The sequence below is a fragment of the Hoplias malabaricus genome, chromosome 18, assembly GCF_029633855.1.
Source record: "Hoplias malabaricus isolate fHopMal1 chromosome 18, fHopMal1.hap1, whole genome shotgun sequence".
NCBI classification, from domain to species: domain Eukaryota; kingdom Metazoa; phylum Chordata; class Actinopteri; order Characiformes; family Erythrinidae; genus Hoplias; species Hoplias malabaricus.
In genome coordinates, this window is record NC_089817.1 from 4,985,814 (window position 1) to 5,001,400 (window position 15,587).

The 15,587-nt window shown below is 44.0% G+C and overlaps 1 protein-coding gene across 1 annotated transcript in view; it reads left to right on the top strand.

Annotated features, from left to right (window-relative positions):
- Nucleotides 1–15,587, top strand: part of igsf9a (immunoglobulin superfamily, member 9a) — a 49,471-nt gene that overhangs the window by 1,813 nt on the left and 32,071 nt on the right. Inside the window, exons 2-3 of the mRNA XM_066651020.1 lie at nt 6,646–6,741; nt 6,921–7,112. Of these exons, the coding sequence (XP_066507117.1) occupies nt 6,681–6,741; nt 6,921–7,112 (253 nt within the window). The 5' untranslated portion in view covers nt 6,646–6,680. The remainder of the gene's footprint in view (nt 1–6,645; nt 6,742–6,920; nt 7,113–15,587) is intronic.

The window sequence follows — 15,587 nt, forward strand, 5'->3', positions numbered from 1 at the left end:
GAAATAACATAAGCTCTCGGGTCTGCTTTGGAAAAGCAGGTGAAACGATGGCTATAAAAACACACATTCATTTCTACTGTGACTCAGTGCTGATACTAATGCTATGTTACATTGACTTCTCAAGATCAGACTCTGTATAATACTGTTTACGCTCTTTATAAGATAAAACATGGTAGTTTCTGTAGTAGTAAAAAAGAGTAAAATCAAATTTGAACTAGAGTAATAGGTCATTCATTCATTCATTATCTGTAACCCTTATCCAGTTCAGGGTCGTGGTGGGTCCAGAGCCTACCTGGAATAATTGGGCACAAGGCAGGAACACAACTTGGAGGGGGCGCCAGTCCTTCACAGGGCAACACACATTCACTCACACATTCACTCACACACTCACACCTACAGACACTTTGTCAATCCACCTACCAACGTGTGTTTTTGAACTGTGGGAGGAAACCGGAGAACCCGGAGGAAACCCACGCGGACACAGAGAGAACACACCACACCCCTCACAGACAGTCACCCGGAGGAAACCCACACAGACACAGGGAGAACATACCACACTCCTCACAGACAGTCACCCGGAAGAAATCCACGCAGACACAGGGAGAACACACCACACTCCTCACAGACAGTCACCTGGAGGAAACCCACGCAGACACAGAGAGAACACACCACACCCCTCACAGACAGTCACCCGGAGGAAACCCACACAGACACAGGGAGAACACACCACACTCCTCACAGACAGTCACCCGGAAGAAACCCACGCAGACACAGGGAGAACACACCACACTCCTCACAGACAGTCACCCGGAGGAAACCCGCGCAGACACAGGGAGAACACACCACACTCCTCACAGACAGTCACCCGGAGGAAACCCACGCAGACACAGGGAGAACACACCACACTCCTCACAGACAGTCACCTGGAGGAAACCCACACGGACACAGAGGGAACACACCACACTCCTCACAGACAGTCACCCGGAGGAAACCCACGCAGACACAGGGAGAACACACCACACTCCTCACAGACAGTCACCCGGAAGAAACCCACGCAGACACAGGGAGAACACACCACACTCTTCACAGACAGTCACCCGGAGGAAACCCGCGCAGACACAGGGAGAACACACCACACTCCTCACAGACAGTCACCCGGAGGAAACCCACGCAGACACAGGGAGAACACACCACACTCCTCACAGACAGTCACCCGGAGGAAACCCACGCGGACACAGAGGGAACACACCACATTCCTCTCAGACAGTCACCCGGAGGAAACCCACACAGACACAGGGAGAACACACCACACTCCTCGCAGACAGTCACCCGGAGGAAACCCACGCGGACACAGAGAGAACACACCACACTCCTCACAGAGAGCCGGAATCAAACCCACAACCTCCAGGTCCCTGGAGCTGTGTGACTACGACCCTACCTGGAGCGCCACCATGCTGCTGAGTTATAGGTCATTTAAAAGCTAATTTTATTATACTTAGGGCTGGACAATAATACAATATCAATATTTATTGCAATATAAAATGTTTCAATAACAATTATATGACTTTTAAAACACTTTCTAAATTTCAGCATACATTATTTACAGCATCTGTCACTGACTGACGTTCATTACAGGGCGCTGCCGTCAATTCAGTGCAAGATTAAAATTCTGTTTCAAATTTTTAATATTGACAAAACCTTCTTTAAATGAAAATCCTGATGATTAACTGCACACATCGCACTCATAAATGAAACACACCTTGGTGTTCACACGCACACTCATACACACTCACAGGAGAAGCACTTCCTTGAAATGATAACAGCTGGCAGTCCCCTTCGTGAATGACCCTGTGACAATTCAATGATTTCATTGTTTTTTTTAAGAAAACGATTCAGTACCTTATCATTCATTCATTTGGTTTGCAACTTTTTACTCACTGTGACCTTGATCTGGGTTCAGCATCTTATGAGTTCACCATGATTCACTTCAGCCATTTTGAAAACCCAGATGTGACAGAAGAACCTGTTTACACAGCATTAGAACGTCATTTATTCATTTATTACATATTCTGGCCAAGAAGACATCGATTTATTTTGTTGTATTATAATCAAGTGAGTAGTTGAATCACCAGTTTGAGTTTGTTCATTCCCTAAAGACCCTAATTATTTATTTAAGCAATAGAACGTGACAAATGGCTGTTTACACAGAGGGTATAGACTTGAGAGGACTGAGACACATTTGTCTGACCTCTGTCGGTCATCGTAGACTCATTCATGTTTGGAATATCCTCTAGTCCACTGCATGCATTTGTACACTCCCCCTCCCTACGTGTCTGTAGGTGGATAAAGGCCATGGTCATCTCTTCATGAGAAAAGGATGATTGTCATTGGGATCCGATCTGTTCTGATGTGAAATATTGTGTGGAATCCCTTTAGTCAGCGTCACACCCCTCTCTTGGGGAAATTCTCAGATTGTACAAATCTGTGTCAAATCTTGCGGACAATAAGTGATCTCTGGGCAGTAATCTGTGTTATGTGAGATATTTCTTGTGTACATCTGGCTGTAGCATCTGTTTGGGCTCTGAAAGGTCAAATCGCCTTGGCACTGTGAAGATGGTAAATTAGTTAGGGTCCATGGCCTCAAAAAATCAATGGCGTGCCCATTTCTCTGATTAAATCTAAGCCCATGTCAGCAGCAACCAGTTTTTGAACCCAGTGGGGGTTAAGTGCCAACATTTAGACGTCTACATCCCCTTTAATGCACATGTGGCTGGTGGCTAATGCTAACCCGCTTAGCCTAGGTTAGCTTCTGTGTTTGTAATGTTTTCTTGTATACAACAAACTTGCCGGTTACCGTGGAGAAACCAGCTTCAAGCAGCTCAGAAAAGGCATGCTACTGTTTGCTTTGTGCTTTTGTGAGTCTCATGTAGCTTCAAAGTGTCCCTTCTATTTAGCTGTGGTTTATTGCTTTATTGCTTTTGTGACCTGTTGATTCTCGTAGAAATCCCTCTGGTTTCCTCACAGATATCTTCCTGATTTGAGCTCAAAGCCATCTCTGAGGTCAATATTGCCTCTTTCCAGACACTTAAAGCACTATTATTAATGATTGACCTTTTCTCCAAACAAATACCTAAGGGTTTGTTAATCACGTCCTTCAACTGCAATTGTGCTGTTCTTTAATTGTGCAGTAGATAAGCCCAACCCTGTCTTAGTACAACAGCAACTTTTATATTAATATTCAGTAGTAATAAAGGAAAGCCATGACACAGGTTTTAACAAACACATGACAAACAGTGGTTGCTAGTTTCACTCTCGCTAGCATTGTTTTTGTCAAATTCTTAGCATTTCTTAGCAAAATGGATCTTTTTTAGTATCAGCATTGGATTTTCTACTTGCAACCACCATGCATCCCTTTTGAAGTTATTACAGAAACATTTTCAGGACGGGTTTAATAAGATTTATACGAGGTAATGAAGATTTCAGATGGTTTTATAACCACCGTCGTTATTAGAAAGTGTTACTAAGAAAAAAAATCATAAAAATGTCTAAATCATAAAATACAAACCGCGGTGTAAATTAATGCAGAGGACTTTGAATTTGAACTCATTCTTATACAGAAATGCATAAATAAAATGTATGTATCATGATGTAAATGCCATGGTAAAGCTGGTCCTGTGAGAGTTATTTTAATCTGGCTGCGCTGGTGATGTCACAGATATTCTCTGACAGATATTCTCAGAGTTGTTGTAAAATTTACAGCAGCGTTGAAGGCCAAAGTCCTACACGTAAACACTGCCTTTTTGAAGACTATGTTCTGAGAAATATGAGCAATAGCTCCTAACATCCCTCAGAGCAAATCATTTATTCTGTGTGTGATTGACAGGATTTTGTGGCATATTTTAAATGCTTTTGTGTTCATATTTGAAAATGGACCATCGCACGCAACACAATATACTCTTTATATTTTATTGACGTTAAAGAGAGAGAGAATTGAACCCTGCTGTATGAAGAACAGTGGTGTTACCCATTCACAAGTCAAACATGGTATTATCACAAGAACTACATCTTGTCCAACATTATACCAACTTTATAGGAAAAAAACGGTAATGACGTTTGATGGAACAGATTTTTTTCCTCTGAAAAAAGAGAGAAACTGGGCCAAAAAATTAAAAAACACAACAAGACGTGTATTTTTGTGCGATTTTATGTCATAAAACGTTTTCATGCACTGAAATATACCTTTATATTCAAACAGTATTCAATTTAACAGCGAGCATGGAACAAAAACAACAATAAAATTCATCAGTTGCATGAGCAGAGACGCATCCAAAGTCGTGATATGTCCAGCCAGTCCATTTTGGGAGCCGTTAGTATATCCCCCTCCCTACTACACCATAATCACTGAAAGCACTAAGCTGGCATTAAAGTCGAGCAGTGGGACAGGACCGGGGCTCAGGGATGTGTTTAGAGAGCTAAAATCACTATTATGAACAGTTAAAGTTCTCTATGAAATGAACATGAACCATGCTTTTTGAACTGTGCTGAATTACACTGTATTATTTGTATCATTTTGATAATTTATGATTCATTTACATTCATCAAAAAGGTGTCATTTTGAACAGATCAAATGCACCTTCATTTACAAATAACTGAAATCATATGAAGCCAATACACACTCTATTTAATTGTGCTCGTCTTCTTTGGCTGGATAAATATGGGCAGTAGTATTATTAGCTTAAACAGCTCTGAGTCACTGGGCATCAACTGCTGATCTCTGCTTTCACCTTGTGTTTCTCAGCAGCTTAGTCTTCACTTTACACTACTTTCTTTGACACCGTATTAGGGACTTAGCCAGGAAGTTTGTGTAGGCACGTAGGCTTAGCCTGGTCTCTCACTAAGATTAGGCTCTCAAATCAGTAACAGAAAAGCCCTTGTACAGTTATCTGGGTTCACTGTACTCCTGCTCAAGACAAAGAACAGAGGGCTACGACAGTGGGGATGTTTTCAAGTTGGCAATGAAGAACCAACAAGCTAATTGAGCCTCTCCAAATATCGAGAACGTTTGAATGTATGCATCTGAAAAGACCAATTACAGATTTTTGGGTGTATGTCAGACAGTGATAAACTGGGGAATCATGGCTTTAATCGTTCACTAATATTTCATGGACTTCAAATAACCTGCTACTACCATTTTTAGCTATGTGTTAGCTATATTTTGAGCACAGCATAATGTCCATGTTTATAGACCACAATATGTCATACAATATCAGACACCTGATACACTTAGAGTATTTGATATTACTCAAAACCTTCAACGCAAGTCTGTAATGAGTTAGGCCTAATTCTGGTTTCAAGGTGGACGTTGCTACTATGCTACCGGATTTGATCCTCTTTACATAGATAGTAATATGCTTGTGTCAGAAATAAGTACAGTAATCCCAGTAAACAAGGAACATCCCTGGATGTTCAAAATAGGTCTAAAAGTAGTCTGTCCATCAAGGACTAATTTTAAACGTCAATGGACGTCCAAATTCCCTCTTAATAAGTAAGTTAATTGGTGACCAATCGATAACGTCAGTGGACGTCCAAAATGCGTTTTATACAAGTCATTTATTTCAGGACCAATTAATAACGTCAATGGACGTCCAAAATACGTCTAATAGTCGTATTTTCAATGTCTGTGTTTGGACGTCTTTTTAACTTTCATTTTCAACCTTAAGAGAACATTGATTAGACGGCGGTCATTACGTTATTTCAACGTTGAATCAACGGCTAAATGTTTACTGGGCGCTCGCTACTTCGTGGTTCATCTTTCGAGGATTCGCTACTTCACGGGTATTTTCAAGGGGGCGTATGGCCGCTATATCGCGGATATTGAGGGAAAATCTAGGAAAACCTTGAAAGATGAATAGCCAAAAGTATTTTCTTTTATTATTTACATGTGTTAGACCGGGCCTGTAGGTGACAAAATATATCATTTACAAGTATTTCTTACGTACAGTACGTGTTGTTCATGTCCACATCCGAGTGAAATTTACTGACGCTAAATCACAGCTTAGGAATGACTCTATTAAAGAAACTGGTCGGATATCACATGTAGTTCCAGCTGAAAAACATTATAGAACGACTGTTTAATGCAAAGGGTGGGTTGTTAACAGTAACAGGGAAGGTTTTAAAAGTCCAAATACTCGTTAAATACATTAAAAATATCCTCTACTTCGCGGAAATTCGTTTTTCAAAGGTGGACTTGGAACGCATCCCCCGCGAAAAACGAGGGATCACTGTATTTAGATTATGTAACTTAACAATCAGAGACAGAGGCTTGTAGGAGTTGATTTCAAAACAAACAGTTGAAGTATGAAAAGTTCAGTTTTCAAAATGGCTGCCGCAACTGCTTTGACTTCTGCTGTGTGTACTGTCCCATTTTCTTAGATTAGAGTATGACTGTCAGAAAGTACACAAGCATGTCTATAAAAGATCACATTACAACTGGGCAGGGATTGAGTCAGGGTATACATTTCCTTTGATTAGCTACATTACGCTCACAACTGGCAAATTTCGGACATCAGTCGGGTCCTGGCTGGTCAATGGCTGTTTGTTGTAAAGGAGGAAAATCTTCATAATTCTATATATATATTTTTGCAGGTATGGAGAGACGTGATTCTGTCTGATTGTCTGCCATGGCACTGAAGGGGCTTCCTCCACTTGCTTTCATCATTACTGCAGTGGGCTGCTACTTTGGTGAGTACATGCATGCACACACACACACACACACAAGTGAGAGAATTTTTGAATCTGCACTTTCCACAGAATGAAACTTCAAATAAAATAATACGAAACGACACTGCTGTTTTGAATCAATTGCAGGAACAGTGCCTTGTAAGTTTCTTTGTGCTAATCCCCTCTCTGTGTCATGTTAGGTGTAGCCGGTGGCGCGGAAGTGACATTGTTGGGGAAACAGGGGGGTTCAGCTTTACTGAAGTGTGGTCTGGCTCCAGCTGACAGTTCATCAGCCCTCCAGTATGTGGTGGAATGGGTCCGGCAGGGCTATGACATCCCCGTCCTGATCCAGTTCGGATCATACGCACCTCGAGTTCACCCCAGCTATGAAGGTGAGTCACTGCGTTTACTGATTGTTTAAACAGTTCAAATAAAGGCTTGCTATTCTGTGATTGAACTTAAAGTAATGGACTAAAGTTTAGTGTACCACTCAACACCACATTCCAGGAGGTCTACAGGTCAGTCTTATTTTCTAACAAGACAGGTCCCATCCACTTTAAATGAATATGTGATTCCCTTGTGTGAGTAGGAGTCACTTTCTTATTGTGTAAGGCCTTAGGTCCTGCTCCTGAAGACCTGACTACTAGCAGAACTTTCGTGGTTGAATCTATCTAGACACTATAGGGAAAACAATCCTGTCTGGATAGTGTTCAATTTTTTTTTCAAGAGGCTCTATAACGTCTCCTCTGTGCAGTTGCCTTCATAACCCCTGCCCCTCACTGCTGTGTCAGTATCTGACTGTGTTTGCCTTGAGCATGTCAGGGTCCTCTGGGACCTGCTCTCTTTTATTCTGTCTCATTGCATCATACTCTATTGTCCGCTCCTGGGCTGCTGCACAAAGGCCTTCTATTCAGAAAGAGTCGCTCAATAGCCTGGGACTACCTTATTCTTTGCAGCTGTTCTTAAAAAAATGGCAGGGACAATGGCTCTAATACGAAAGGGTGGACCCTGCAACTTTTCATTTGCAAGGAGACTTCACTTACTTTGCAGACTTAGCAGTGCAATGCTGTGCATCCTTTAGACTGTTGCCATGATGATCATGACAGAAATGCTAGTTCTTTGGACAGAAACTATAAACGTGTGTCTAACAATTATTGGAACCTACACTGAAAGAAATGACTATTACTTTGTTTACTTTTGTCAATAATGGGGCAGGGTTTTTTAAGCTTTTGGGACAAATCACCACAAATGGATGGTTACATTCAATTAATTTGATATTTAAACCCGAGCTATTTACAGTTCTTGACATGTTACAGATGTAGACCAATGTTTGGAATCTTGCCCAAGGGCTTTTATGAGTATGGACTAGCGTGGTTGCCTTGGTTGCCACACAGCCATCTTACTCATTACATTTTACCAACTGGAAATTATGACAGTTTCATGACCCCAAATAACAATGTGTTTATTTATTTATTTATTTATTTATTTATTCGTTTATTCATTGTCATTGTCCCAGTTTTAACTCTTTTGTGAAAAGGTTAACCCCTAAAAAGGATCCTAATCCCTAGTCTGGGAACCCCTCAATTATGAGAATGATATAATCACGTAGCCATATTATTATTTAAAAACTTTTACTTTGTAATATCATCATGTTGTCATGCTAAATGATACCCGAGCTCTCGTTCGCAGTGTTAGCATTATCAGACTTAGCATTGTTTAATTTAAGCCTAAATTTAACGGCCAGTGGAACATTTACTGCCTGATCATTTAAGACGACTGGAGTCAATTTAATTTGATTTCCATTCCAAATGGTGTTAAATGGAGGTTGAAAATCTCTCTCTCTCTCTTTCTCTCTCTCTCTCTCTCTCTCTCTCTCTCTCTCTCTCTCTCTCTCTCTCGTATCACTGTTCCAATTCTGTATTTCGTTTTTTAAAAAATGTAAAAATATCTACTGCAAATTTTTTGTGGTAAACATTAAATGCTAAAATTTGAATTTAAAATATTTCCTTGTCCTGTAACTGTGCCCTTTTGGGGATATGACAAATAATATATATATATATATATATAGATTATATGGATTTTTCCTGTTCCTGTAACAGAATCAGTCCTAGAGTATCCTACAGTGCTAATGTATTTAGCTACCAGTGGAAGACGGTCATTTCCATGTTGCTATGTGTCTGTGTATGCTAACATTATGCTAACTGGTGCAGCTAGCTTTACTTTTACTTCTGACTGACCCGTAGCTTTAGTGAAACCAAGTGTGGGTTAAATATTCTGATCTGAATCTGGTTTTGTTTTGTTTTAAATGCTATGTCCTGTGTATTTGTCTTTTCTATAAATGCCTTCTAACAAATGTTTTATTGAGAATGTGTCCCTGAGTGTAGTGCAGTTCTGTAAACTTTAAAACACCTGCTCCAATCCATCAGCTAATTACCGAGCTGTCGTGATGGAGGAGGTTTGTTAGAGCAGAGACAACAATAAAATGCTCAGTGTGAGTCCGGGGTGGGACGGAGGTGACAGATGTTAAGTCCTTTACTGAATATGACTAGCAATGAGACCACCATAGTCAGTGTCCCTCTCCACCTTTCTGTCACATTAGTAGAAGGACTTAGAACTTTCAACATCTGTTAGCACATGATATAAAGTGTGTAGGACATTTTTTTTGTGTAAAACTGCAAAGCTGAAGATTCAGAGTCAAGCCTACGACCCAAACCCAAAGCAGCACAACAACTCAACACCATCAGTCAGCATTAGTGACTAAAGGTAAATGACATAAATAGAATTAAAGTAAATCATTTATTAACTTCCTCAGAAATATTGAGTATAACTATTTTATTATTTAAAAATGCTAGAAATTATAACTGCTTAAACTCATGATGTTAACTGATCACATGCAGTTACTACCCTCCTCTTCTGTCTTGCATGAAGACATTGATTTTGCTGGACCACTTTTTACCTGGAGTCTCTTTAAGATTAATACCCACTGGCACTTTTACTCTTTTAAAAAGCCATTCTTTCTGAGTGAATCTCCACTGGAACAGTTCATTCACAGCAGGAGGATCCAGTTTATTTAAAGCAGAAGACGTTGACAAATGTGGCACCAAGCATAGAGACATAGAACCTAGCAAACACACATTCTGGACAGACAGGAGAGGTGTGATCAGAGGCAACGCTGAAGCTAAGGGAAATACACTGGCAGTGGAAGACACTTTGAATTCACCTGATTTACATGTGTCAGGTGGTTGCACATTTAAATAAAATGTGTTGCGTCATCACAGTCATTTTCTAGAAGTAAAGTAAACTAAAACACGGCAGCTGTGTGGGCACTTCATTCATTCATTCATTCATTCATTCAGTGGTGTTTTCTCCCTGTGTCTGTGGGTTTCCTCCGGGTGACTGTCTGTGAGGAGTGTGGTGTGTTCTCCCTGTGTCTGTGTGGGTTTCCTCCGGGTGACTGTCTGTAAGGAGTGTGGTGTGTTCTCCCTGTGTCTGCGTGGGTTTCCTCCAGGTGACTGTCTGTGAGGAGTGTGGTGTGTTCTCCCTGTGTCTGCGTGGGTTTCCTCCAGGTGACTGTCTGTGAGGAGTGTGGTGTGTTCTCCCTGTGTCTGCGTGGGTTTCCTCCGGGTGACTGTCTGTGAGGAGTGTGGTGTGTTCTCTCTGTGTCGGCGTGGGTTTCCTCCGGGTGACTGTCTGTAAGGAGTGTGGTGTGTTCTCCCTGTGTCTGCGTGGGTTTCCTCCAGGTGACTGTCTGTGAGGAGTGTGGTGTGTTCTCCCTGTGTCTGCGTGGGTTTCCTCCGGGTGACTGTCTGTAAGGAGTGTGGTGTGTTCTCCCTGTGTCTGCGTGGGTTTCCTCCGGGTGACTGTCTGTGAGGAGTGTGGTGTGTTCTCCCTGTGTCTGCGTGGGTTTCCTCCGGGTGACTGTCTGTGAGGAGTGTGGTGTGTTCTCCCTGTGTCTGTGTGGGTTTCCTCCGGGTGACTGTCTGTGAGGAGTGTGGTGTGTTCTCCCTGTGTCTGTGTGGGTTTCCTCCGGGTGACTTTCTGTGAGGAGTGTGGTATGTTCTCCCTGTGTGTTGCCCTGTAAAAGACTGGCGCCCCTTCCAATGAATGAATGAATTAATTATATATACTTTTTTCTGCGGGTGTTTGTCAGATATTAATGCAGCATCCAGGCGGTCTCTGCCAGACTGTGCAACTAACTTTTCCCCAGGCCATCAGGCCTTAACCCTGAACTGACCTCCCCAAACACACAGCCCCACTCGGTCACACTCTGCCTGGCTTTTTCTTACTGATTTTCCTCAGTATTTGATGCTGTAAGTATTCATATTCTTCTACCAGTTTCAGCAGAGTTCATGGATGTTATAAGCCGACTCTATGTGCAGTAATATGTTCAGTACTGTGTACTGTGTCTGTGCTGCTGCTCTGTATTAGTTGTATGTATTGTATTGCGTTCTGCACTAACGTTTGCCCTATTGCTCTTTACGTAGTGTCGTGTTACTTAATGTTGCCCCGTGGTCCTGTAGGAACACTCATGTCAAGGTGTAGGAAATTACAGTAAAATCTCTTGAACTGCCTTTACATACAGTTAAAAATACAAAAAAGAGTATGGATAATATATATCTCTTTATTATTGCAGGCAGTGTGTATGTGTTAAAGTGTGTGTACTCTCCACTGCTTGGGAAACTGTGGTTATTGAGGTTTTTTAGGGTTCAAGCATTCAGTACGTAGAACCCTTTTGTTTTTGTTTGTTTTAGTAGTATTATTTGAAAAGGTACATTTAACATTTTCTACATCGAGACATAACACTTTCTCAGTGTAAAACCAGAGCAGAACATATGCAGGAGAATGTCTGGGAGGATTTAGCGTCTACTGTAACAACAGCATGGCTTTCTGTTTATACCACAACAACAGGTTTGTGGGACTTTTTCTTTGGGTACACACTCTCCTTGATGTTAGTAGTGGTAGTTACAGGGGGGGAGGGGGGCATGAGGGCAGTGCAGGAGAGGGGGCAGGGTGTGTGTTTCAATTTCACCTCCTCAGGCTCTACCTGAGCTCGGGTGTCTCTTCACACACGCACTACAGTATTACTTACTCACACTCCCTGTACAGGGCTGTAATGCTTTAAATGAGAAGGAGTCACTACAGGGTCATTAAGTAATTCTGTAGAAGGTAACCTTTCTGAGCTTTGATTATTATTTGGTTGTATTTGAAGGGATGACATTTTAGGCATCAGTTTTTTAGCTTTAAATAGTAATAATTTCCAATGAGAATATATTTAATTGAAGGCATTATTTATAATCCCTGTTTAGAGGTTTATGGATTTACACCCTCACACCTGTGGACCGTTTCACACACTCACTCAGTCTAACACACTGACACTCTCACATTTCTCGCAGCCAATTCACCTACCAACATTTTTCTTTTGGAATGTGGGAGGAAACTGGAGCACCTGGAGGACACCCATGCAGAAACAGGGACAACACACCACACTCCTTACAGACAGTCACCCGGAGGAAACCCACACAGACACAGGGAGAACACACCACACTCCTCACAGACAGTCACCCGGAGGAAACCCACTTAGACACAGAGAGAACACACCACACTCCTCACAGACAGTCACGCGGAGGACACCCATGCAGACACAGGGACAACACACCACACTCCTTACAGACCGTCACCCGGAGGAAACCCACGCGGAAACAGGGAGAACACACCACATTCCTCACAGACAGTCACCCGGAGGAAACCCACTCAGACACAGAGAGAACACACCACACTCCTCACAGACAGTCACGCGGAGGACACCCATGCAGACACAGGGACAACACACCACACTCCTTACAGACCGTCACCCGGAGGAAACCCACACAGACACAGGGAGAACACACCACACTCCTCACAGACAGTCACCCAGAGGAAACCCACACAGACACAGGGAGAACACACCACACTCCTTACAGACAGTCACCCGGAGGAAACCCACGTGGACACAGGGAGAACACACCACACTCCTTACAGACAGTCACCCGGAGGAAACCCACGTGGACACAGGGAGAACACACCACACTCCTCACAGACAGTCACCCGGAGGAAACCCACTCAGACACAGAGAGAACACACCACACTCCTCACAGACAGTCACCCGGAGGACACCCATGCAGACACAGGGACAACACACCACACTCCTTACAGACCGTCACCCGGAGGAAACCCACACAGACACAGGGAGAACACACCACACTCCTCACAGACAGTCACCCAGAGGAAACCCACGCAGACACAGGGAGAACACACCACACTCCTCACAGACAGTCACCCAGAGGAAACCCACGCAGACACAGAGAGAACACACCACACTCCTCACAGACAGTCACCCGGAGGAAACCCACACAGACACAGGGAGAACACACCCCACTCCTCACAGACAGTCACCCGGAGGAAACCCACGTGGACACAGGGAGAACACACCACACTCCTCACAGACAGTCACCCGGAGGAAACCCACTCAGACACAGAGAGAACACACCACACTCCTCACAGACAGTCACCCGGAGGAAACCCACGCGGAAACAGGGAGAACACACCACATTCCTCACAGACCGTCACCCGGAGGAAACCCACACAGACACAGGGAGAACACACCACACTCCTCACAGACAGTCACCCAGAGGAAACCCACACAGACACAGGGAGAACACACCACACTCCTTACAGACAGTCACCCGGAGGAAACCCACGTGGACACAGGGAGAACACACCACACTCCTTACAGACAGTCACCCGGAGGAAACCCACGTGGACACAGGGAGAACACACCACACTCCTCACTGACAGTCACCTGGAGGAAACCCACTCAGACACAGAGAGAACACACCACACTGCTCACAGACAGTCACCTGGAGGAAACCCACGCAGACACAGGGAGAACACACCACACTCCTCACAGACAGTCACCCGGAGGAAACCCACACAGACACAGGGAGAACACACCACACTCCTCACAGACAGTCACCCAGAGGAAACCCACGCAGACACAGGGAGAACACACCAGAGTGTAGAAACAAGAAGGTGGTCATAATGTTATGGCTGGAGTGTGTATATACACAGAATGAAATGCCACAATCACAAACAACATGGCCCATATCTTAGTTGATTTCTAACTCCACTGATCTCAGGTTTTATGGAGATGTATGAAAAGACACCTAGTGTTAGCAGAAGAACGTAGGTAGATCAATAAAAAAAGAGTAAACGGTTCCAGTTTGTGTGGAAGTGCAGAGCTTGTTTCCTCTGTGTTAACACACACCTGACTCCGTTCTGAAAAACAGCTTCGAGATTCGAGTTGAACTAAGGTGTGTCTGAGTGAACTGTGGACTGTGCAGAGCACTGACCTGTGACCAAAAGTGTGGCCGAAGTTTGGAAATATTTAATAAACACATACCAATATTTCTCATATTAAAGTAGTAGACGTTGACATCACGTTATCTATGAATCAGTCGTATGGAGAATTCAACTCACTCTGGTTATTTGAGCTGTTTGATTGAAGAAAACTAAGTGAAAACATGTATTTAAATATGGCCCCCATCCCCTCCACCACACCACATTACACTGTGCAACACCTCATTTGAGCAGTGGCACCCAAACACTCGTGTGTGCAGCACTGGTGATCTTTTGTTTACATCCACTAGGTGGCGGTAAATCGGTTTGTTGTATAGAATGAGACTGCTATACACCGACCAGCCTTTGAACTCTTTATTTTTAACTGCCACACTCTTTACAGACCGTCACCCGGAGGAAACCCACACAGACACAGGGAGAACACACCACACTCCTCACAGACAGTCACCCAGAGGAAACCCACGCAGACACAGGGAGAACACACCACACTCCTCACAGACAGTCACCCAGAGGAAACCCACGCAGACACAGAGAGAACACACCACACTCCTCACAGACAGTCACCCGGAGGAAACCCACACAGACACAGGGAGAACACACCCCACTCCTCACAGACAGTCACCCGGAGGAAACCCACGTGGACACAGGGAGAACACACCACACTCCTCACAGACAGTCACCCGGAGGAAACCCACTCAGACACAGAGAGAACACACCACACTCCTCACAGACAGTCACCCGGAGGAAACCCACGCGGAAACAGGGAGAACACACCACATTCCTCACAGACCGTCACCCGGAGGAAACCCACACAGACACAGGGAGAACACACCACACTCCTCACAGACAGTCACCCAGAGGAAACCCACACAGACACAGGGAGAACACACCACACTCCTTACAGACAGTCACCCGGAGGAAACCCACGTGGACACAGGGAGAACACACCACACTCCTTACAGACAGTCACCCGGAGGAAACCCACGTGGACACAGGGAGAACACACCACACTCCTCACTGACAGTCACCTGGAGGAAACCCACTCAGACACAGAGAGAACACACCACACTGCTCACAGACAGTCACCTGGAGGAAACCCACGCAGACACAGGGAGAACACACCACACTCCTCACAGACAGTCACCCGGAGGAAACCCACACAGACACAGGGAGAACACACCACACTCCTCACAGACAGTCACCCAGAGGAAACCCACGCAGACACAGGGAGAACACGCCACACTCCTCACAGACAGTCACCCGGAGGAAACCCACACAGACACAGGGAGAACACACCACACTCCTCACAGACAGTCACCCGGAGGAAACCCACGCAGACACAGGGAGAACACACCACACTCCTCACAGACAGTCACCTGGAGGAAACCCACGCAGACACAGGGAGAACACACCACACTCCTCACAGACAGTCAGGATGACAGGATGTGTTCTACATCTAGAACCTCTTTACA